Genomic DNA, 22,961 nt, shown 5'->3' on the forward strand with positions numbered 1-22,961 from the left:
TGTCTAATTATTGTCTTTTTCATAATAGGAAGAAAAACTCCAAAACGTTTCATTTTTAAAACTTTTCAAGTTGAATAAGTCGGAATGGCCATACATATCTTTGGGAATCTTAGGTGCGATTATCAATGGAGCAACTCACCCTGCCTTTTGCATTATATTTGCAAAGATTATTAATGTAAGTATGCAACACTTTTTAAGTATTTATTTTAGTTACTCATTGTGTGCAATAGCTTAATTTTGCTGCCTTTAGTTTTGTGTTCATTTGTTTACAGTTTGGATTTAATTTATTTTTGATTGGCCTGATATTTCTGTGTCCTCCTCGAGTTGATCTGAAGCAGATGGTGTCAGAACATTGTTTGCGACCATGCTCAGCCATTACCCTGCCACTTCTGGCATCTCCGGCTACCCAGGCTCATCAGCAGACAGTTAAGCCCCCACTATCGCCACACTGCCCATTCCTGCACCATGTTTATGGTTAAGTTAAAATCAGCTCTTTTATTTGTCTTTGACTCTGCTCCATTTTTTTTCGCCTGCTGCCTATTGATGTTGCTAGTATTTAGATTCAAAATTGCTCCCTCTCCTTGCTCAGACTTTATGTGGGGAGGTTGAGACAGCCTTGTCCTCTACTAGAAAATATAACAGGGAGGCTGCAGCACAAAGGGAGTGAAATTGGTCAACGCTGACAGCGCCAAACAAGCTCATAGTGAATCACCAGCCAATTCTTCACTGCCCCGGTTTTTATTTTCCATTGATTTGGAAATATTGCCAAAGTTTTTAATTTCAAGCCAAATAAAAGTGACAGGAAAGAAAATAGGAAACATCTCCAGAAAATGACTGAACTATCATTCTGTGAGCTTCAGTGGAAAGAAGATCAGGTTTGGTGACTGCCCATTCGTTATAAGCTCATTCCCCACTGCTGGTATAGATCAAGTTCACCCCATTATCTCCCCATTGGTAACCAGGTGGTTGGTTATTTTACCTAGTGGAAGCTTTGGGTGCAGGTGAAGTAGGGAAGATTAGGATATCAAGAAGGGGCAGTAACTTGGGGTGGAGGAATGTGAGCAATGTGCATGAGAAGGGAAGGAGAGTAAGAGACAAATGAATGGAAATCAGATGGACAATGAAGGCATATAGGATGTTGTAGACTGCCTCAACAAACCACCAGGAGACTCAGGTACAGGTTTCGATAATTTATTATTCAAGCGCATTCAGGGAGACAGCATTGGGCAGTCCAAGATTGAACTCTAAAAGGTTACAAGTGTTCACTCCTTATATACACCTATGGTCAAGTACACATATTCTAACTTCCTCCAGCCTCAGTTACTTGTTTCCCTTGTGTACATACATCAGGCATTGTTCTCATCCATGCAAGACCACCATATCTTGCTGAGTGTGTAGGAGCCTGAGCCTCCTTGATTTCAACACTCACCCCCTGGCCTTTGTTCTACTAGTTTGTTTTTCCCCTTCCTAATCCTGCCTAAAACACATCTGTTACTATACAGTTCTGCTTTTCTGCTTATATTTTATTTTTACTAAAAGACACTTATAGCTAAAATCGTTTAACCTTTTCAGTCCCCCCTTTTGGCCTTTGTCCTAGCTCAAGGTAGCCAATTCAGTGGTATTGCCCACTGGAAATTGGGTTATACTATCTGTACAGGTTGGCCCTGCAATATGGGAACTTGCTTCTCTTGCTTAGCCCCTGCATTCCTGAAATCCCATACTCTTTGCCATCTCATGTGTGCCCTTCTGGACACACACTAAGTATGTTAAGTATAGAATCAATACTAATTGGGTGATAACCAAAACATGGGAGATGATCCTAATCCTTGGGTGTACCTGGACATTCGCTCCCCAATTCCAAAGGTCCTCCCGCCAAGTAGGGTATCTATTTGTCCCACATTGTCAGTGTTTTAACCCATTGTTGCAGTGTATAATATGTCCTTTGCACCCTCTCGGTCTCATCGTGGATATCTGTAAGTTGTTCAGGTAACAGCAGGATTACATAGGAGAACTGACTCGAATACTGCGTCAGGCTTTCTTTTATGCTTTCCCCTGCCTGCACATGAACTGTTCCCCTCTTGTAGATTTCCACCAGTTCTACCTTTCCCACCCTAGCCGGTACATATAGGTATAGCCACATTGCATGGCTGGTTATAGGACAGGATCGAGTGTTCCCATTTTGGTACACTTGTTGTGACATGGTAATGCAATGTCTACCTTTACCCAAGTATTCGATGTGAGTTGGTTCCATCGTACCCCATATGACTTCCATTGTACAATTGGCTGTTGCATTAAACCCTCACTTCATTACTTCTGTTTCATATACACATTACTGAAGACGCCTCTACACTGCATCTTTCTAAAGTGGTGCTTACTATAGTACCCTTACCTCTACTGCATATGCTGGTATATTATGATACTTTACATAATAATCCCTTCAAATTGCCCCAATATTTTCTACTCTGTATAATGTCTATGTGGCTGTTGATTCTGGTATAACTGGGATTGCCAAAACAATGCTGATTAACATGTTAATATTCACAATACAGTTAGCATCGGTTTTATATACACATGTTAAACCCCTGAGTTGTCAACTGGTCAAGCCATGATTCATGTGTCATGACAGGTTAAACAAGTGTGCATTTGTTATCCACAGGGGTAGCTCACCCTCATGAATTTGTCTCAAATTTTCCCGTGTCTGCTTGAGCATCCGTGATCCATAGGTGTTCCAGACGTCATTCCTGACCGCATCATCTGAGAGGTTTCTCTCTACATTAATTAATTTGTTAATGGTCCAAGCAATTCTCTCTAATACAGTAACCAAGCTCTGAATTATCTGTGTCAAGTCTTGCTCCATACTGAGCTGCCTGTCCTGGACCCCTTGTCACTTTTCCAGAATTTTCTTAAGCTGAGAGCTTAAGGTCCGGACCTGTTGGCCCACTGTTTCTAAATCAATCAAATTTACTACTGACGTCCCTGTGTTAAATGCTACGGTGACATCATTACCCAGACTATGTTTCAGTCGACCTCTTCCCTGGACCGGGTGTGCAGCCATGGGCCACCCTCCACCGTTAGACCACGGCGCCTGCGTTGTCACTTGTTTTACCAAAGCTGCACACAGTGCTCGGGTTTGACCCAAGCACCACTCAGGCAAGCCAATATTGGAGATATTTAGGACGACGGGTACCAGCTCATGGTGTACATTATCATACGGTTTTGCCCGCTTTTATCAACATTAGTCCATTCTCTGGTCCAGGGCTCAATACTGGATGGTCCAGGGCTCAATGCTGGACAAGGGGGATCAGTTAATTGCAGCCGTGGCATTTTGCCTCCATTTGTTAGCGCTAATGTTGTAGCATCATTCCTGTGGATTCAAGTACAAGACCTCCTAGTCATCACTAGTTGGTCATGATTAGTTCTGTAAAATAAAATCAGTTAGTAACATGCTTCAATTGCGACCAGTGCTTCCAGCACCCCTTCCCTTTCATATCCACACAGGTGCAAGTATCGCTAATCATTATTACCTTGTAAAGTCCTATCCATTTGGGTGCAAATCCTGGCGTCTCAGGCATTACCTTCATCATTACCTTATCCCTCATTTCTGGTATGTCCTGGGGGAGCCGCTCTCCCTCACTTCTTTCCTGGTCCGCTATCTCCTGCTGCTGTCTCACCTTGGACTTCAATTCTTTAAGCTGTCTACCCAGCTCTACAATGTCGCTTCTTATCCTATCTTTCAATATCTTCACTTCCAGTGACGATTCTCTCTGGGATCTGCTTAACTCTGTCTGTCATCATAGTGTTAATTCTGTGGTCTCATTTTTGTAGCTCACAGGCACATTAATATAGTCAGTAATACATCTAATTAGCTTTTTTCCAGCTTTCCCTTTACTTGTATCCACCTTATGGTAAGTTATTGTTAAGTATTATTTCTCCTTACCCTTCAATTGCCTCAGCTACAGATTCCTTATACTTTTACCTTTAAGTTTTTTTTTACTCCCTCTGACCATGATCATCCTAAGATTCTCTTGAGATCAGTTTCTTTATTGCCTTGATTGTTTAAAATGTTTCCTTACTGTTTAGGCCATATTAACCATTTCATGTCAACGGGGATCTGTGTCTCTAGATCTTTCCTTATCTCCCCCTGTGCGGCTCCAATGTCTCAGGTGATGGTCAGATTGTCAAATTCAGTTCTCTTAAAACAGCTTGTATGTGTCCTCTTTCCCTAACTCTATCTCCTACCCTTAATCATTTCCTTATACCATTTTATACATGCAATAGTTACCATCTTATTTCGTTCAGGTTGTCTGGAGAGACTTTACAGTCCAATAAGCTATTTTCATAACATTTTTAAAACAGAAATTAAACATTTCTATTTGATTCTAGGCATTAACATGTTTTGCTTCCTTATCTTATCCTCCTCAAACAACATTTTATCTACTCAAAAGTGACCCATTAGTTTGTGTCTGACCTTTTTTTCATTTCAAAATTATCCCAGATTCAATAACTCTGCCAAAAATTGGATTTCTGCCAAACTGTGTCAAGGTCTTGAGCTTAACTTTGTATTTTGGGAACAAACTTACAAATACAAAAAGCTTGCAGCATTTGAATTAGTGTCAATTGTTGTTAATTAAAAATTCCCTTTTGAGAATTTCATCAGGAACCAAACCTTAAATTTTCAAATTTGTAAGAACTGCAATTTATGCTATCAAAATTAAAACTACATCTTTTTCATGTGTATAAATTTGTATCCAGATTAAAAGTCCCACACGTTTATCAGCAAATATTCTTTATCTCGGATGGCATCCTAGTTATTCAGAAGTAACCTGCTAAATTATGCCACTCTTCACAACTCAAGGTTGTCCCAAATTCAAATAACAGTGCTGTTGGGCTGCAGATTTCCTTTCATGTTTAATTCATCTCTTCTTCAAAAGAAACCCCCTTTATCCATAGAAACCACCTAGGCCGTGTGTTTATGTCTTTTGGTTTTCCTAGGCCTGAATTTTCAGCTCGGTGGGTGGGCACGATCAGCGGGCCCGGGAGCAGTCTGGAAACAGACCGCCGACCACGATCGGCCCCCAGCCGCTGTTCACTCCTTATATACACCTTTTGTTACACACACATATTCAAACCTCCTCCAGTCTCAGTTATTTGTTTCCCTTGTGTACATACATCAAGCATTGTTCTCAACCGTGCAAGACCACCGTATCTTGCTGATTGTGCAGGAGTCTGAGCCTCCTTGATTTCAACACTCACTTCCTGGCCTTGTCCTTTGTTCTACTGGCTTGTTTGTCTCATTCCTTATCCTGTCTGAAGCACATCTGCTACTCTCCAAACCTGCTTTTCTGCTTATATTTTAGTTTTACTAAAAAACACTTCTAACTAAAATCGTTTAACCCTTTCATAGGGATCAAAATCTTGCTATATTAGAAGTAAACATGTTATTAAGTTTGTATGAAATTGCTTTGTCTAAATGAGGAATTGCATTTCTATAGAGCTATTGGCATAACATGTTCATAATTAAGGTTGCACAGCAAGACTTCATTCCCATTGAGATGAAAACAATGAGTGGCAGATAAATTGCAATGCAGGAATGATCTGTATCTTTCAGGTCACAGCCTCAGACAGTCAAGATTTTTCCTCGTGGTGTTTTTTTATCTCTTATCGAAAATACAATGTAATCTTTCAAAGTTAATTGATTTTGTTTCTTCCTCCAGATCTTCACTGAAACCGATACAGAAGTGATCAGGCAACAAGCAGATCTTTATTCCATCTTGTTCTTTGCTATTGGTGTAATTTCCTTTGTTACATATTTCTTACAAGTAAGTATTTTACACCACAAATAATATATTTAATAATGCTCTCAGGGAAGTAACATTGTATTTTTCAAAGTGACTGCAGCAAATGCAAAAATAATGCCATATATAGTTGGCAACTACCAATGATGGATAACTACCACACAAGATATTGGAAAACATTTATCAAATGCAATTTTCCATTTATTATATTGAACAAATTGCAACACTTAGGAATAAAGTAATCAAGTGAAATAGAAGAGAAACAAAATTGAGAATTAAATAAAACAAAAAAGCACAATCAATATAGACAGACAGAAATGCTCTGTGGATTTCAAACATTTAGGATGGTAAAAGAGTGGGAAAGGGTGAAATAATACACTCATTCAAAGTTTAGAAGAGTTTGACATATGAATGGACGTAATGACACAACCATATACATCCTAGCTACCTGTGAAAAGATTTAAAAGTTTCTGCATTTATGTTCTTTAAGTCAGTTGTGCTTCGTTTATGCTACATATACCTTACAGTGCTGTTGGAGGGGCAACTGCCAACTACTGCATTCAGTGTATTTGAGGACCAGGATCCCAAACCTGAGACTAAGGTCATGGTTTACTGGGCAGCAGCGATCCCCATGCTCCTATATGCTTCTGAGACTGGACAACCTACAGCAGGCACTCAACACACTGGAGAATTATCACCAGCAATGCCTTTGCAAGATCCTCCAAATCCAATAGCAAGAAAGGTGGCCCAACAGCAGCATCCACTTCCAAGCCAACCTGCCCAGCATCGAGGTTCTAATCACTCAAAATCAGCTCTGTTGGGCGGGACATGTTATACATATGCCTGACATTAGACTCGTGAAACAATTGCTCTACTCGGAACTTAGTCATGGCTGAAGACTCTCAGGAGGACAGTGGAAAAGATTAAGGATGTCCTCAAAGCACCTCTGAAGAAGTCAAACATACCGGCCGACTCATGGGAAACCCTGGCTTGTGACCAACCAAAATGGAGAAGGCTTATTCAGGAAAGTGCCAAACACATCAAGAGACTTGGTCAAAATTGTACAGAGGCGTCAGAGGCAGTGCACAAACTTCCAAATCTATCTACCCAACCCTTCAAGTACCACCTGTCCACAGGTGGCAGAGCCTGCAGATCGCACATTGTCTTCTCAACCATCTCAGAACCCATCGAACTAGAGTGGAAGCAAGATACAAAAAAATGAAGTAACTTTTCTCTGGTGCTTTTGGAGGCAGCACCAATGGAGTGCCCGTGTAAATGATTGGCTATGACACTCAGATAATTTGGAATCAATTGTGTTCGCTATTATTTTTTAGCTACTATTTCAAACTGCGAGTGACTCTGAATATCTTTTAAAAGTTATTATTTAAAATCAGGTTACTCACAGCAACTAGCAACTCTGATTAAAAATGATTATTTTTGTGATAAACCCATTTTCAGCTCTGTGAATGAAGATGCTGGCCATCAGGTCAAGGACTTTGTTGTCATTTAACCCTTTAATTTTTCCAGTATTATTTATTTGCTTATACTGATTTCTTTAAACCCTTCATTCTTGAGATTTGCTGAAAAAAGAGACATGTCGAAGCATTTTGTCTTGCACTCGTCGGGACACTTCGCAAGAATACCAATATAAGGGGAAAACAAAAAATTATACTGTATGTGAAAACTGTATATTGGCTGGCAAGTGGACCCTGATTGGTAGAGGTGTTGCCATGGAGAATGCACCAGTTACTGCCAAGCATTGTTTAAAATTTAAACACAGGCAGCTTGACCCTAATTGGTCAAAGCATTGCCCTGAGGAATGAGTCAGAGAATGGCTGTCACTTATTTTGTTTAGCTGAAACAGGCGCAATGTGTATACATGTTCTGTCTGTCTGCAAAAAACAGGGCCCTGTGTATTAATATATGTACCTTCTAGTACTCGCAAATGTGCCACACTACGAGCCTGACTGACAATCTTAAATTGGTTATCAGCATAATTCTTAGCACACTGGGGATTATTTAGCGAATGTTGTCCAATCACAGAATCACATCTAATGTTGGACACTGTGTTTTGAGTTTTGCTAGAAACAGGCTGGTTGGGTATGATCTGTACCTTGCCTGTTGTGAACAGTGGCTGGGGAATGCTGTTTTATACGATCTGCCAGTCTTTGAGACATATAGCCTACTTACCTAACATCACACTGGCGCTGAAATTCATATAGCACATTACTCATTTGTGTGATAAGCAAAACATCGTTTTGGCTTGATGGCAGCAGTGTTACCTCTCATTCCTCAGGGCAATGCCTTGACCAATCAGGGTCAAACTGCCTGGTTTAAATTTCAAACAATGCTTGCCAGTTAACTGTCAGTCACCATCATTGGTGCATTCTCCATAGCAACGTCTCTACCAATCAGAGTCCACTTACCAACCAATCAGCACTCTCTTCACATGTTTCTTTCCCCTTATATTGGTATTCTTGCAAAGTGCCCTGATTATTGTGCATCTTCTATTGTGAAGACATTTGTTTAATTGCTCTGCCATTTCCTTATTCCCCCTTTTAATTTCTCCCCTCTCTGCCTCCTATGGCCTCATGTTTATTTTCACTAATCTCTTCCTGTTCGCACCCGATGGAAAAGTTTACAATCTAATAGTCTACTTTCATTTTCTCTTTTTTCTACCTTTGCTGAATTCTGAAATCCTCTTAATCCTCAGAATTATTACTCTTTTTGGGAACATTATAAGCCTTTTCCTATGACCTAATACAACCTTTAACTCCTCTTGTTAGTCACAGTTATAGGGTGTTTCTGCTTCAGAGGAATGTGTATTTGTTGTAAGATATGTGCTAATTCTTTAAATGTCAGTCATTGTTTATCTACCATTATATCTTTTAATGTATTTTCCCAGTCTACTTTAGCTAACTCTCCCCTCACAGCCACTTGGCTTTGTTTTGTTTTGATTTAAGACCCTAGTTTTGGACTTAATTTCATACATTCTCCAGCCCCTGTGAATACTATATTACACTTATTATATGATCATCTAATTTGCTGATTTATACTCTGCCCTACACTACAACTACTGTTAGGGGACCTCTAAACAACTCCCACCAATATTTTCTGTCCTTGCTGTTTCTTACTCAGTTGTGAAGTAACAAACAGCTGCATGAGTTGATGTCTTCAGAAACAGGTATGGGAGATGACTCAAGAGTGAAAATTGGAGATGGCACCTTACAGTATTAAACACTGTCAGATAAATATTTTTATTTTACTTGAGGTATGAAATGACCATATATGATATAAAAATCAATTTTTTAAAAAGGACAATGGCATGAATACTCTGTGAACCTGCTGGCCTTTATACAAAGGGCAATGTAAATTGCTTTTAATAAATACTGCTAGGAAATATAATGGTACAGTACTACCATTATATAGGTACCAGTTCTGAATTCGTACAGTATTAAAAAATCTTGAAATTATGAGGACTTGGCAATTGCCAGTCACTTGGTATTAGCATGGCTAATGAACATATCACTGGCAGGGAGATGAAAATATAACACTGTGTTTGCAAAGTAAAATGAGCATTGGCAGCACAAATCACTTCTGTCTGTTAGCAATGTAAGGATTTTAAAAGTTTCTTTTTGGTTTTTGGAACTTTCTGGTAATCAGTTAATGATCTAAACATTATAATATGAAGCTTGTTCTGTTGTCTTCAGGGATTTATGTTTGGAAAAGCTGGAGAAACCCTCACTCAGAAACTGAGATATATGGCCTTCAAGGCAATGCTACATCAGGTTAGTAAAGGCGATGTAAACATGATGTATTGTGATGTTAGTGAACTCTTGGGTCTAAAACCTGATTGATTTATATTGCTGCAGAGGAATTGGCTGAGAAAGTTTTTCACAGTAAGCAATAATTCCTTAGTTCCATCATATGGCTGAGATAGAAACTGTAAGAACAGTACCCTGTTACCTGGCCGCCAATTCCATGCTCCTCCCTGGTAACTGTTTGAGTCTAAACTAGGCTGTTCGCAATGTTGGAGTCATATTTGACCGCAAGATGAGCTTCCATCAACATATTGTTCCATCTTTAAGACCACTTATTTCCACCTCCATAGCATGGCCCGATTCTGCCCCTGCCTCAGCTCATCTGCTGCTGAAACCCTCATTCATGCCTCTTGCAGGAAGAATAAAAAAAGTATATTATCTAAATGCTAAGAGATTGTAGAGCTTTGAGATACAGAGGGATCTGGGTGTCCTAGTGCATGAAACACAAAAGGTATGTATGCAGATACAGCAAGTAATTAGGGAAGCTAATAGAATGTTATCGTTTATTGCGAGGGGAATTGAATACAAAAATAGGGAGGTTATGCTTCAGTTAAACAGAGCATTGGTGAGACCATATCTGGAGTACTGTGTACAGTATAAGTCTCCTTATTTAAGGAAAAATGTAAATATGTTAAAAGCAGTTCGGAAAAGGTTTACTAGGCTAATAACAGGAATGGGCAGGTTATCTTATGAGGAAAGGTTGGACAGGTTAGGCTTGTATCCACTGGAGTTCAGAAGAGTAAGAGGTAACTTGATTGAAACCGTTAATAACCCTGAGGGGTCTTGACAGGGTGGATGTGGAGAGGATGTTTCTTCTTGTGGGAGAACCTAAAACTAGGAGTCACTTTAAAAATAAGGAGTTGCTCATTCAAGACAGAGATGAGGAGAAATGTTTTCCCAGAGGGTCGTGAGTCTTTGGAACTCTCTTTCTCAAAAGACACAGGAAGCAGAGTCTTTGAATGTTTTTTAAGCAGAGCTAGATAGATTCTTGATTAACAAGGTGGTGAAAGATTATTGCGGGAAGGCGGAGGGTTACAATCAGATCAGCCATGATCTTGTTGAATAGCAGAACAGGCTTGAAGGGCCGAGTGGCCTACTCCTGCTCCTAGTTCGAATGTTTGTATGCATGTTCGTCATTTCTAAAGTATTCCAACACGCTTCTGACTGATTTCCCACAATTTACCCTCCTTAAACTTGAGATCATTCAAAATTCTGCTGCCCGTGCCTTAATTTGCACCAATTTCCGTTCACCTATCACCCCTGTTCTCATGGGCCAGCTCAAGCAATACTTCATAGTTAAAATTCTCATTCTTGTTTTCAAATCCTTCCATCCCTCACATCCACTATATGTGTAGCTATTTCCTTTAATACCCGAGGATGCAACCCATCAGGTCCAGGGGACTGTCCGGTCTTTAGCCCCATTAGTTTCCCTAGTACTTTATTCTCTAGTGATAGTTGTTGAATTTATTTCCTCCAACCCTTTTGTCCCTGGATTATTTTGTATTTAGGGTATCAATACCTAAATAGCTGCCCTGCAATGCTGCCATATTCTTTTGCTTTGTTAGCCTGTGCATCCCCTCTCCAGAATCCTCCCCCTCCCAGTTAGTTTAAAGCCCTCTCTACGTCCTAGTAATTCAATGCTATTCGTGTATTCTACTGTGAAGACTGATTAAAAGTATTTATTCAACCCTTCTGCCATTTCCTGGTTCCCCACTATTATTTCCCCAGCCTCATTCTCTAAGGGGCCTATGTTCACTTTGGACTCCCTCTTCCTTTATTTATATTTAAAGAAGCTCTTAGTGTACATTTTCATATCACTTGCTAGTTTACCCTCAAAGTTTATTTTCTCCCTCTTTATTCTTTTTTTTTTGGTCATCATTTGTTGGATTTTAAAACTTTCCCAATCCTCTGGCTTACCACTTCTTTGCCACATTGCATGTTTTTTCTTTCAATTTGATACTATCCTTAACTTCCTTGGTTAACCATGGTTGGTTTATCCCCTTCCTAGAATCCTCCTTTCTCACTGGGATATATCTTTGTTGTGAATCATGAACTATTTTCTTAAACATCTGCCATTGTTCATCAATCGTCTTTTCTGCTAAACTCCTTTCCCAGTCCACTCCAGTCAACTCTGCCGTCATTCCTTTGTAATTATCCTTATTTAAGTTTAGCGCAGTTGTTTACAACCCAAGTTTCTCACTCTCAAACAGAATGCTAAATTCTACCATGTTATGGTCACTGTTTCCAAGGGGATCTTTTACTCTGAGATCATTAATTAAACCTGCCTCATTACACATTACCGGATCCAAAATAGCCTGATCCCTGGTTGGATCTACAACATATTGTTCTAGGAAACTGTCCCAAATACACTTTATGAATTCTTGCTTGTGGCTACCTCTGCCAATTTGATTTTGCCAATCTTGATGAAGATTAAAGTCACCCATGGTTAATGTACTGCCTTTTTTACTACATGTCCTCATGTGCATTTAAGTAAAGAGACATTAATTTTGCCTTTGTACCATTTTTTCCCTCTTTGACCCTATTTACTGCTTTTTTTATCTTTGTACACTCTGTCCTTTCCTGTCACACTCAGGGTATCAATACCTAAATAACTGCCCCGCAATGCTGCCATATCCTTTTGCTTTGTTAGCCTACACATCCCTTCTCCAGAATCCACCCCGCCCCCAATTTAGTTGAAAGACTAAGGCTGGGGAGGAACTTGGAGTGGGAGGGGAGGGATCCAGTTGTCGTCATCCACATAGGTACCAATGACATTGGTTTAAAGCCCTCTCTAAGCCCTAGTTATTCAGTTCGCCAGGACACTGGTCCCAGTATGGTTCAAGTGAAGCCCATCCCACCAGAGCAGCTCCCTTCTATACCAGTACTGGTGCCAGTGCCCCATGAACTGAAACCCATTCCTCCAATGTTTGAGCCATGCATTTGACTCCTTGGCCAGTATATTACACTCATCAGGCAGGCACGCGCCCGACCCAAATGAGCATAAAATGATGCGCGACGACGTCGGGTGAGTGTCCTGATGTCATCGCACACTTGTGTGATATTTCAGTCGGCGGGCACGCACAGGAGTCGGCAGTGGCCCAGCGACAATTTAAAGGCCTATTACAGTTGGCAGGCAGGCAAAAAGGCCAAGCAGCCTTTGGGTTTTTAGAAAACCTCATCCACGGGCAGGATAAAGTTTCCAACAGCAATTAAAAATTAAGTAAAAATTTAAACATTTCATTAATAACATGTCTCTGCTCATGTGACAGAGTCACATGAATGGACATTTTTTTAAAGGATTTAAATTCTTTATTTTTACTTCTTAAAACCTTCATCTCCCTGAGGCAACTCTGTGCCTCAAGGAGCTTTTCCTGCGTGCACTGGCGCGCATGTGCGGAAGTTCGCGCTCACCCTCCTCTTCCCCCCCCCCCCACAGGCAGCGCTGATCGCTGAGGCGTGCATTTCATGCTGGGCGGGTCTTAATTGGCTCGCCAGCGTGAAACCGCGGTCCAGCCCCGATCGCAGGCGGTAGTTGGCTTCCCGACCACTCCCGCAGACCCTGCCGAGCCCCTCCAATGAGGGAAAAATCTTGGCCCTTGACTTTATTTACCCTAAGCCAGCTTGCCCATGGCTCAGGTAGTAATCCTGAGATTACTACCTGGAGGCTCTACCTTTTAATTTAGCTCCTAACTGTTCAAATTCTTTCAGCAGAACCTCCTTTCTAGCCCTAACAATGTCATTGGTACCAATGTGGATGACAACAACTGGATCCCTTCCCCTCCCACTCCAAGTTCCTCTCCAGCCCTGAGGAGATGTCCTTAATCCTGGCACCAGGCAGGCAACACAGCCTTCGGGACTCACGCCTATGGCTGCAGATGACAGTATCTATACCCCTAATTATATTGCCCCCTACCACTACTACGTTCATATTTCCTCCCTGCACTTGAATGGCTCCCTGTATCACAGTGCCATGGTCAGTTTGCACATTGTCCCTGCAGTCCCCATGTTCATCCACACAGCTTGCAAGAACTTCATAGCTGTTGGACAGTTGCAGGGGCTGAGGATTCTCAAACGCTACCCACTGTATCCCATACCTGCTTCACCTGCAGTCACACCCTCCTGCCAGTGATCACAGACCAAATTTGAATTACCTAATCTGAGGGGTGTGACTGCCTCCTGGAACAAAGTGTCCAGGTAACTTTCCCCCTCCCTGATGTGGCGCAATGTCTGCAACTTGGACTCTAGCTCCTTAATTCGGATCCGAAGTTCCTCAAGCTGCAAACACTTACTACAGATGTGTTCACTCTGGATCACCTTAGTGTGCAGCAGCCCCCACATGCTGCAGCAGCAACACATCACCCATCCTATCATTGCTATCATTTTTAAAAATTGCTTAATTAATTACTCTAGTATCCCTGTTCTTTACATTTGAATAATTCCCCGCTCTTTACACTTTATTGTAATATTTTACATGCCAGTATTGATCTTATACCTAACAAGCTATTTTTTAAGAAAAGAGAAAAAAAAGCTAGAGACCTAAACACAAACTCAAGACTTTGCTTTTATTTTAAAGACTAGAAATACTCACCAATCATACTCACCAATCAGCTGCTCTCAGTGCTCTTTAATGGTCCCTCGACTCTCTCTCTACACTTTTTAATGGTCTCTTACTCTTCTCGCACTCTCTCACTGTTAATGACCCCGCTGCTCCTCTCGCAATCTCTCACTGTCAAAGGCCACACTGCTCCTCTCGCTCTCTCTCACTGTTAGAGACCCAATGCTTCTCGCACTCTCTCACTGTTAATGGCCCTGTTGCTCCTCTCGCATTCTTTCACTGTTAGTGGCCCCGCTGCTCCTCTCACTCTCTCACTGTTAATGGCCCCGCTGCCCCTCTCGCACTCTCTCACTGTTAATGGCCCTGCTGCTCCTCTCGCACTCTCTCACTGTTAAAGGTCCCGCTGCTACTATCGCTCTTTCTCTCACTGTTAAAGGCCCCGCTGCCCCTCTCGCACTCTCTCACTGTTAAAGGCCCCGCTGCCCCTCTCGCACTCTCTCACTGTTAAAGGCCCCGCTGCCCCTCTCGCCCTCTCTCTCACTGTTAAAGGCCCCGCTGCCCCTCTCGCACTCACTCACTGTTAAAGGCCCCGCTGCTCCTCTCGCACTCTCTCACTGTTAAAGGTCCCGCTGCTACTATCGCTCTCTCTCTCACTGTTAAAGGCCCCGCTGCCCCTCTCGCACTCTATCACTTTTAAAGGCCCCGCTGCCCCTATCGCACTCTCTCACTGCTAAAGGCCCCGCTGCCCCTCTCGCTTTCTCTCACTGTTAAAGGTCCCGCTGCTACTATCGCTCTTTCTCTCACTGTTAAAGGCCCCGCTGCCCCTCTCGCACTCTCTCACTGTTAAAGGCCCCGCTGCCCCTCTCGCTCTCTCTCACTGTTAAAGGTCCCGCTGCTACTATCGCTCTTTCTCTCACTGTTAAAGGCCCCGCTGCCCCTCTCGCACTCTCTCACTGTTAAAGGCCCCGCTGCCCCTCTCGCACTCTATCACTTTTAAAGGCCCCGCTGCCCCTCTCGCACTCTATCACTGTTAAAGGCCCCGCTGCCCCTCTCGCACTCTCTCACTGTTAAAGGCCCCGCTGCCCCTCTCGCTCTCTCTCACTGTTAAAGGCCCCGCTGCCCCTCTCGCTCTCTCTCACTGTTAAAGGCCCCGCTGCCCCTCTCACTCTCTCTCATTGTTACAGGTCCCGCTGCCCCTTTAGCATTCTCTCACTGTTAAAGGCCCCGCTGCCCCTCTCGCACTCACTCACTGTTAAAGGCCCTGCTGCTCCTCTCGCACTCTCACTGTTAAAGGTCCCGCTGCTACTATCGCTCTTTCTCTCACTGTTAAAGGCCCCGCTGCCCCTCTCGCACTCTATCACCGTTAAAGGCCCCGCTGCCCCTCTCGCACTCTCTCACTGTTAAAGGCCCCGCTGCTCCTCTTGCGCTCTCGCTTACCAAAGGTACTGTATTAGCATACAGAACAAGTGACATTTTTGAACACACTCTTTAACATCTGTATGTCTGTCCCTGACTCCAGCTAATCATCCAAGTGTTAAACCTTCTGCAAAATGTGAGAGAGTAAACTCTCCTTGGTGCATTTTGAGAATGCCTTTCGAAGCAAGACTTGTTGGTTTAATTTCACTTCTCTGGGCTCCTTCAAGACTCTCCTTAAAGCCTACCTTTACGGCCAACCTTTTGGTCATCTGGCCTTACATCACCTTATATAGCTTTATATTGCACGTCTGAAGTGCCTCAGGATATTTTATTACGTTAAAGGTGCCTGAGAAATATAAGTTTTGGTTGGTGAACAGAACCAAAGAATCCAAAATGGATTAGAAGTGTGGGTATTTATCATTAATGATAAATGTTTATTACTGAGTTTCTTACTCAACTTTTCTCTTTATTTTCTGAGTTTTGATTTTTTTAATGATTTTGTTTGTATAATGCTTTCTAAACATCCATTGAAGTCAGCATCTTTGAAATGATAGCATGCAGTGAAATTCTCTTTATGTGCCCACTGTAGAGAATGAGGATTACTGCTAATATTGTACTGGTCATGAATGCATTTCTCAAAGTTTCTTTTCCAAGTCTGTGCCAAATATTAACTGATGTTAGGAAGTGTGCATTTGGCAGACTTCACATTCTCGCCTCCTTTCTGATGCCACTCAAAACCTACCTCCTTAGCCAAGCTTTTATTCGTTTGTCCTAATACCTCCTTGTGTGTTTTGGTTTTATATTTTGTTTGACAATGCTCCTGTGAAACGCCTTGGGATGTTTTGATACGTTAAAAGCTCTATGTAAATGCACATTGTTGTTATAAAATAAAAAGCAACACATCCGTTCCTCATGGAAAATCTTTATGGCAATAAGGTTGAAAGGATGATATCAGGGCGACATATAGAACAGAGACTAATGCTCACTGTTCTCACACCCAACAGGTGTTAGTCATCATAAAAACTAATGAAAATGTTTTTGATGTATTTTAGAGGTTGGCCTTGAGACATTAAATGTGAACACCCATACAGTAAAAGTTAACACACACACAAGGACACTGATATCATTGACTAAAGCAGTGAAAGAGTTGGAAAATCCATGTTTTGTTAGAGCTTGACCATTTAATCTGTTTTTGTAGTGTGTTTTTTTGAGCAAAAGCCAAAGCTATAAGTATGCAGCAATCCACAAGTCAATAATAACAAGTTTTTGGTTTATTTCATTCTCTTTCTCCATTCCATTCATAGTCTCTGCTTCACTCTGTCTCTAGGAGGTTGCTTGGTTTGATGATAAGAAAAACAGCACTGGAGCTCTGACTACAAGACTGGCTACAGAGGCATCACAAGTCCAAACAGTGTGTAACGCATCCTTTGTACACATGCCAAAGTTCTGTATTTACCATGCTTTATGTGTTTCTGAAATCACTGATTTAAAAAAATGCCAATCTACATGTTCCTGGATGTGATGTATGATAATACCAAATAATAATAGTGTTTTCAAGTATCATTTTGTAACCTCAAGGAAGATTTGATATTACAGGAAAGTAGTCCTTTTGGTCCAAGTGGAGTAAATGTAATGACCCTTAAGGAAGTCTTTGACCTCCCTGCTGCTGATCATGGTCTTTCTGTCTCCTATTGTTCCAAATGCAGACCTTCACCCGACCACCCAGCTGCACCAGCGTCAATGCCCTCTCCATGCTGTGGTCATAGTTGACTTCTCCTCTACCCCTGCCCCAAGTCCCAATCTCCAACCACGTCCTTCCCCATATGCTCATCCCAATCTCTTAGCCCTGTTCTCTGGTCATCCCCCTCCCCTCCCACAAAGGCCTCTCTCTGCCCCTGGGCACCCCACAGTTGGACTACCCCAAATGTCCCTGGCTGTAACCTCCCTCCTTTGGTTTTCTCACAGGGAGCCAAACAACTTCTCAATTGGCCAGCTGCCAGGCGGGAAGTGGAATAATTCAGCTGGGTCTTTGTGTCCCTGGCTCTCCTTGCGTTCTCCTGCCTCTCCATAAATACTGAGTCCTTGGTCTTTATCTGGCTGTGGGTACACATGCTGCCACTGTAGTTTCCTGAGCAGTAAGAGAAAATGATTGAATCCAATCACTGGGGATTTTGGTCAAACTTAAAGGTGGTGGGGTGAGAGAAGGAAATTCAGCGCCACATAAATCCATAGCATTTGAAACTAGCACTCATGTAAAGGTCTGCTGTTTGGATCTAACTAAACTGGATCTTACTAATCTCCTATCACTGTCACCTGTCACCCCTTCCAATGTCCTAATGCAGTGACTTCAAAATCTTGATCCTGATGTACAAGTCATTGCAGAACCTTCAATTTGGTTTGCTCCACATTGTCTTTCCAAAGCCATGTGCAGAATGGATTAGTTCCCATCTGCTCAAAATAGTTCATTCATTTCTTTAGGTTCCCCTATATTATCCACCATTTCCTGGCTTTAAATAAGGAAACCTGCTGTCAGTTCCTTACCAGTGCCACTCAGTAGAGACGCGGAAATTATCTTTCAAATTCCAATACTGTGTTTTGGGGAGTCGCCTGGGGTTGAATTACTGAGGGAGCTCTCCTGCTCTGCTGATATGTAAACAGGACTTTTGTTCAACATTTACCAAAGTTACGGTAAGGAGCACGAGAAATTCACCGATTTTTTTCCCGATGGTGAAATTTTCTGAGGAATTCAGGGGAAAGGGGGATAATTTTCAATCTTGCTATCCCAGCAACAACCTGGTGGAGTCGATCACCTGGCTGTTCTGCATTTTATCTCATTGAAATCAATAGCATGAAAAGCCGGGGGCGGGGGGTGCGGTTCCACAATTGTGGGGGTTCCCAATGAAAGATGGAGAGCAGGGTACCAAGAAAGTGGGAAAGATGAAAATGGAAAGCCAAAGGAATGGCGGGAGTGAAAGATCCTTAACGAAATTTTGAAGAAAAGGAAGGATATAGTAAAGTAACAGAGGACAAGGGCAGATTTTGTTTCCAATCCGCCCGCACCCGTCCGATCCCACCGAAAGTCAATGGAATTTTGGCTGCGCTGCCAAATTTCCCATGGCGGGTCCTGCCATGACAGGGCCGAAAAATCCCAACCAGTGTTCAGAATAGAGCTCACTTGTTGGCACTGTCTGCTTTCTCTCTTTTATAGATGTCTGTTCATTTTAAAACTGAGATCACAATTAGTTAAACTTCTTACAGGATACATATCCATTTTTGTTTCATTCCAGACTGTAGGTTTAAGACTAGGCCTAATAGTACAAAACGTTGCAAGCATGGGAGCTGCAGTTATTATTTCATTCATATATGGATGGCAGATGAGCTTATTGGTCCTAGCAATAGTGCCCATTCTTGTTTTAGCTGGAGTGGTTGAAATGAAATCCCTAACAGGATACACAAGTCGTGACAGAAAAGAGCTGGAAGCCGCTGGAAAGGTAAAGTCAACACTTTTTGATTGATCTCAAAAGTCATGTTCATTTTCGTCCGTTTGAAAAGTAGTGTCTGGATGGACAAATAGCCTGGTTTTATTTATTATAAAAGATTTTTAAAAATTGAACAACAGTTTTATTTCACTTTCACCAACTTGCCTGCTGTACATAGTACACACACACACACTATAACTTGCACGTGGGTGCCCCCACACAGTCACACATACATGGATAGATACGGACAAACAATTACACATGCACATATAAAGACAGACATATTATACACATGCACATGCGAAATGGGAAGAGTTATCATATGTTGGGTAATTTTATGCATATGCACTTCTGATGGCAGCCTTGTCTGCTGAAAGTGCATATGGGAAATCTGTAAGCATACAGAAAATGGTTTTCTTAACATTAAAGTGAATAATTAAAGAATCATTTCTGTAATGGACAAGGCTCCCCCCTGGAAGCACAGAAATTTAAAATGATCCTCTATCTGTCCAGTTGTCGCATTGACATACCACCTCAAACACTTAATCAGATTTTAAACTAAAATGTTCGTGACACTTATTCATTGCAAAGTTATTTTAGAAATGGGTATGCTGAGAACCATCCCTTGAATATTCCGTTAGTACCATCAGCATGACTATACTTTGCAGAAATCCCTTTCATCTACTGTTTTTTGCGTCCTTCAATGCATTTAAAATATTTCTTGTGATCACATCAAATACTGAGGAGAATGTATAATTTAATGGACACAAGGTCATACTCACTGTTCTCTCCTTGGAGACATTCTAATATTCCAATGACAAGCAAATGGCTCATTGCTTCCCACAAAGAGAGCAAGGAGAGCAATTTGCAGTGAACCATGCAGGCCCATTTATATGTCCCTCTGGGAGCTGGATGAACAGTGTTACTGAGCCTTGGATGCTCATTGAGAAATAGTGCAGGGAGCAGGGGGTGTTGCTTAGCAAAAAATAAATCATCAAAAAAAGGGAGGAAATGGATTCTCCAAATTAATTCGCAGATTAGGAATATTTTCTAAGAAATTACAAATGGCACTACGTACCATTGAAAACTTGACACTGTAAACAATGCTTAATCTGTATTTTTATTTTAATTTAAAGATAGCTACAGAAGCTGTGGAAAATATCCGTACTGTTGTTTCTCTGACTGCAGAGCCAACGTTTGAAAAGATGTACGATGAAAATCTAGAGCTGCCATACAGGTGTGTAAACCCGGACATAACTATTAAAATTAATTCAAAATTAGCTGCCATTTTATTTAAAATAATAGATATTTTTGGTCATCTCTGGGATTGAATAAAGCAGATTCGCAAGAGACTCTCAGTTAGAATCCCTGCACAGTATTGTACACAGCTCATTTCTAAAGGTCCTCAACACAACACTTAATAAAATTCTATCCTGTCCAAGCAAGATATGATGGCATAATTGACTCAAGCTCTATCCGCTAAGTCTGCTTTTAATGAGACAAAAAAATTGCATAATCTTGCCTGCTTTAGCACTCATTGAGCTCTTAAATAAATTGGGAACACCAATTATTTTTGTGGTTATAATATATGTGCTCATAGATAATGCCACAATATTGGACAACTTCCTAACATTATCAGTATTAGTGCACAAATACATTTTGGATTGTACAGCTGCAGAGAAAAAAAAATCAAAAATCTTAATAAACTAAAACAGCCTACAATAAAGTGCCAAAAATCTTGTTTTTCTAGCACTTTTGCCTCCTTTCTTTATAAGGTAGTTTCAGGCAACATAGGACCCCAGTTCCAAATGACATTTCTGAAAGGTTCCCTTTATTAGGAGAGTCAGTTTCAGATCACGATGTAATTTCATTGCAAGGAGCACTCACTAATTAAATTGAGATAGATGACATCATGTTCTAGATTACACAGTGCAAAGTATTCCCAAATACAGAACCAAGGCTGTTAGTTAGAATTCTGGGCAGGTCTAAAACTCTGGAATCCCCTATTTAGAAATACATAGAAGCTGCCACACCTAAATAAGCTATCCAGCATGTTAACGTTTCCTCCAAGCGAGCAATTAGTTCTTATCACATTGGGTGGAATTTAATGCTCTCCCCCGAGGCGAGTTTGAAGGCAGGATGGGAAATTTAATCAGGCTACAGGGTGCGGGTTGGGAACCCCGCCACCTTTTCACTTCTGGTCCTGATTAAGTCTGGGGTGGGAAGGCTTGTAGACGGCCTTCCCGTCCCACTGCCAATTAAGGCCCTTAAGTTGATCATTTATGCCCACTTAGGGGTTTCATCCCGCCATCACTGTCATTTAACCAATGGCAGGCTGGGAGCCCAAGAAACAAACTCTGCCCAGTTCGCTTGCAGGATCCCAGGAAGGCTCTCTCATTGTCAGGCATTCAGTGCCTGATAGAGGGATCCAGCATCAGAGGCTGGTGAGAGCCACTCTCTGCCCTTTCGTCTGAAACCAACCCCCGCAACCCAGCGAACCCCTCCGTACGACCCCCTTCCTGCCTTCACTCACCTTTGGCCTTGGCCTGGGGCTGTAGTAGGCACAGGCAGCAGCCTCTGCTCCCAGTGACACTGCCTTCAGTGGAGAGATGCCTGCCTCTGATTAGCTGAAAGCTCTCATGGGACTGGATTTCCACCTCCGGGGTCCTTGATCCTGAGGAAGGGCTACCCCTTGCCACTTACATGCCTGACTGGCCCTTAATAAAAATTGGGCCTTCCCCAAATGAGGTGATGCAGGGTTCTTGCCAGCTCTGTGACCAGGTGAGCCCCTTGTCGCTTGAATTAGATTCCGCCCTCTTCCTATATCCCTTCAAACTCTTTTGCTTTATGCACCTGTCAAATTAAATCTGACCGTTAATATAATTTCTGCCTCAATCATGGTAAACTTGTTGTTTTTATATGGTCTGGACTGGAAAATATGAATTAAACGTCCACCATGTAACTCTGTCTAATGCATGCAAATATCAAGTTTATGCATGTTCTGGGTTTATTGTAATATGACATTGTGCATATATTGCAGAAACGCTAAAAAGAAATCCCAGGTCTATGGTAGTGCTTTTGCACTGAGCCAGGCTGTCCAATACTTTAGCTATGCAGCAAGTTTTCGATTTGGTGCATACCTGATATCAATAAAAGCAATGGATGTAGAAAGTGTTTTCCTGTAAGTAACATATATACTTTACCTTAAATCTATTAGGATGATTAATTTTGATTTCTAAAAATTAAGGATGCTTAATGTATCATTGTCCAGGTCATAGTTTAGATTCTGATCATTGGATTCTGATCAATTATGTGAATTGCCCAAGATGCCCTGGGCAGAATTTTCCCCCCATCGGGGGGAGGAGGTTTAGGAGCGGACGCGTGGAGGCGTCCCGCCATTTTACGTGGGCAAGCCAATTAAGTCCCGCCCAGCGTGACGTCCGCCAGGAAGTACTATGCGCTCCTTATGCTGGCGGGTGGGGGGGGGATTCTCTGAGCCGAGAGTGCGCTCTTTTGCACATGTGCATGAAAGAGTGCACTCATCTCCCTGAGGCTAAGTGCTGCCTCAGGGAGATCGGCTCCACATTAAAAAATCTTTTAAAAAAAATTTCCCTGACATGTACCCTCATGGACACTGTAACATGAGTTGGGACATGTCCATCACTTTCAAAGACACTTTTATTAAATTTTTTAAAAACCTACATGAAACCTCATCCCATCCATGGATGAGGAGTCATGCTTTTTCTAATGCCCGCCAGGGCTCCCGGCCTGCCCGCCAACCTTAAGGTTGGACGGGCAGGTCCACTAATTACTTTAATGAGTTTGTCCATGGCCTCAATAGGCCATTGACAGGTCGGCGGGCGCATAGCTGATTCTGCTGAGCCCCCGCCTACCT

At 42.0% G+C, this 22,961-nt stretch overlaps 1 protein-coding gene across 1 annotated transcript in view; it reads left to right on the top strand.

The window, feature by feature from the left end:
• LOC144678868 (ATP-dependent translocase ABCB1-like) overlaps positions 1–22,961 on the top strand; it is a 146,840-nt gene that overhangs the window by 81,510 nt on the left and 42,369 nt on the right. Inside the window, exons 17-23 of the mRNA XM_078538864.1 lie at positions 29–175; positions 5,715–5,819; positions 9,506–9,583; positions 16,915–16,998; positions 18,875–19,078; positions 20,203–20,303; positions 22,107–22,247. Of these exons, the coding sequence (XP_078394990.1) occupies positions 29–175; positions 5,715–5,819; positions 9,506–9,583; positions 16,915–16,998; positions 18,875–19,078; positions 20,203–20,303; positions 22,107–22,247 (860 nt within the window). The remainder of the gene's footprint in view (positions 1–28; positions 176–5,714; positions 5,820–9,505; positions 9,584–16,914; positions 16,999–18,874; positions 19,079–20,202; positions 20,304–22,106; positions 22,248–22,961) is intronic.

The sequence above is a fragment of the Cetorhinus maximus genome, chromosome 3 (genome assembly GCF_964194155.1).
Source record: "Cetorhinus maximus chromosome 3, sCetMax3.hap1.1, whole genome shotgun sequence".
Classification (NCBI taxonomy): domain Eukaryota; kingdom Metazoa; phylum Chordata; class Chondrichthyes; order Lamniformes; family Cetorhinidae; genus Cetorhinus; species Cetorhinus maximus.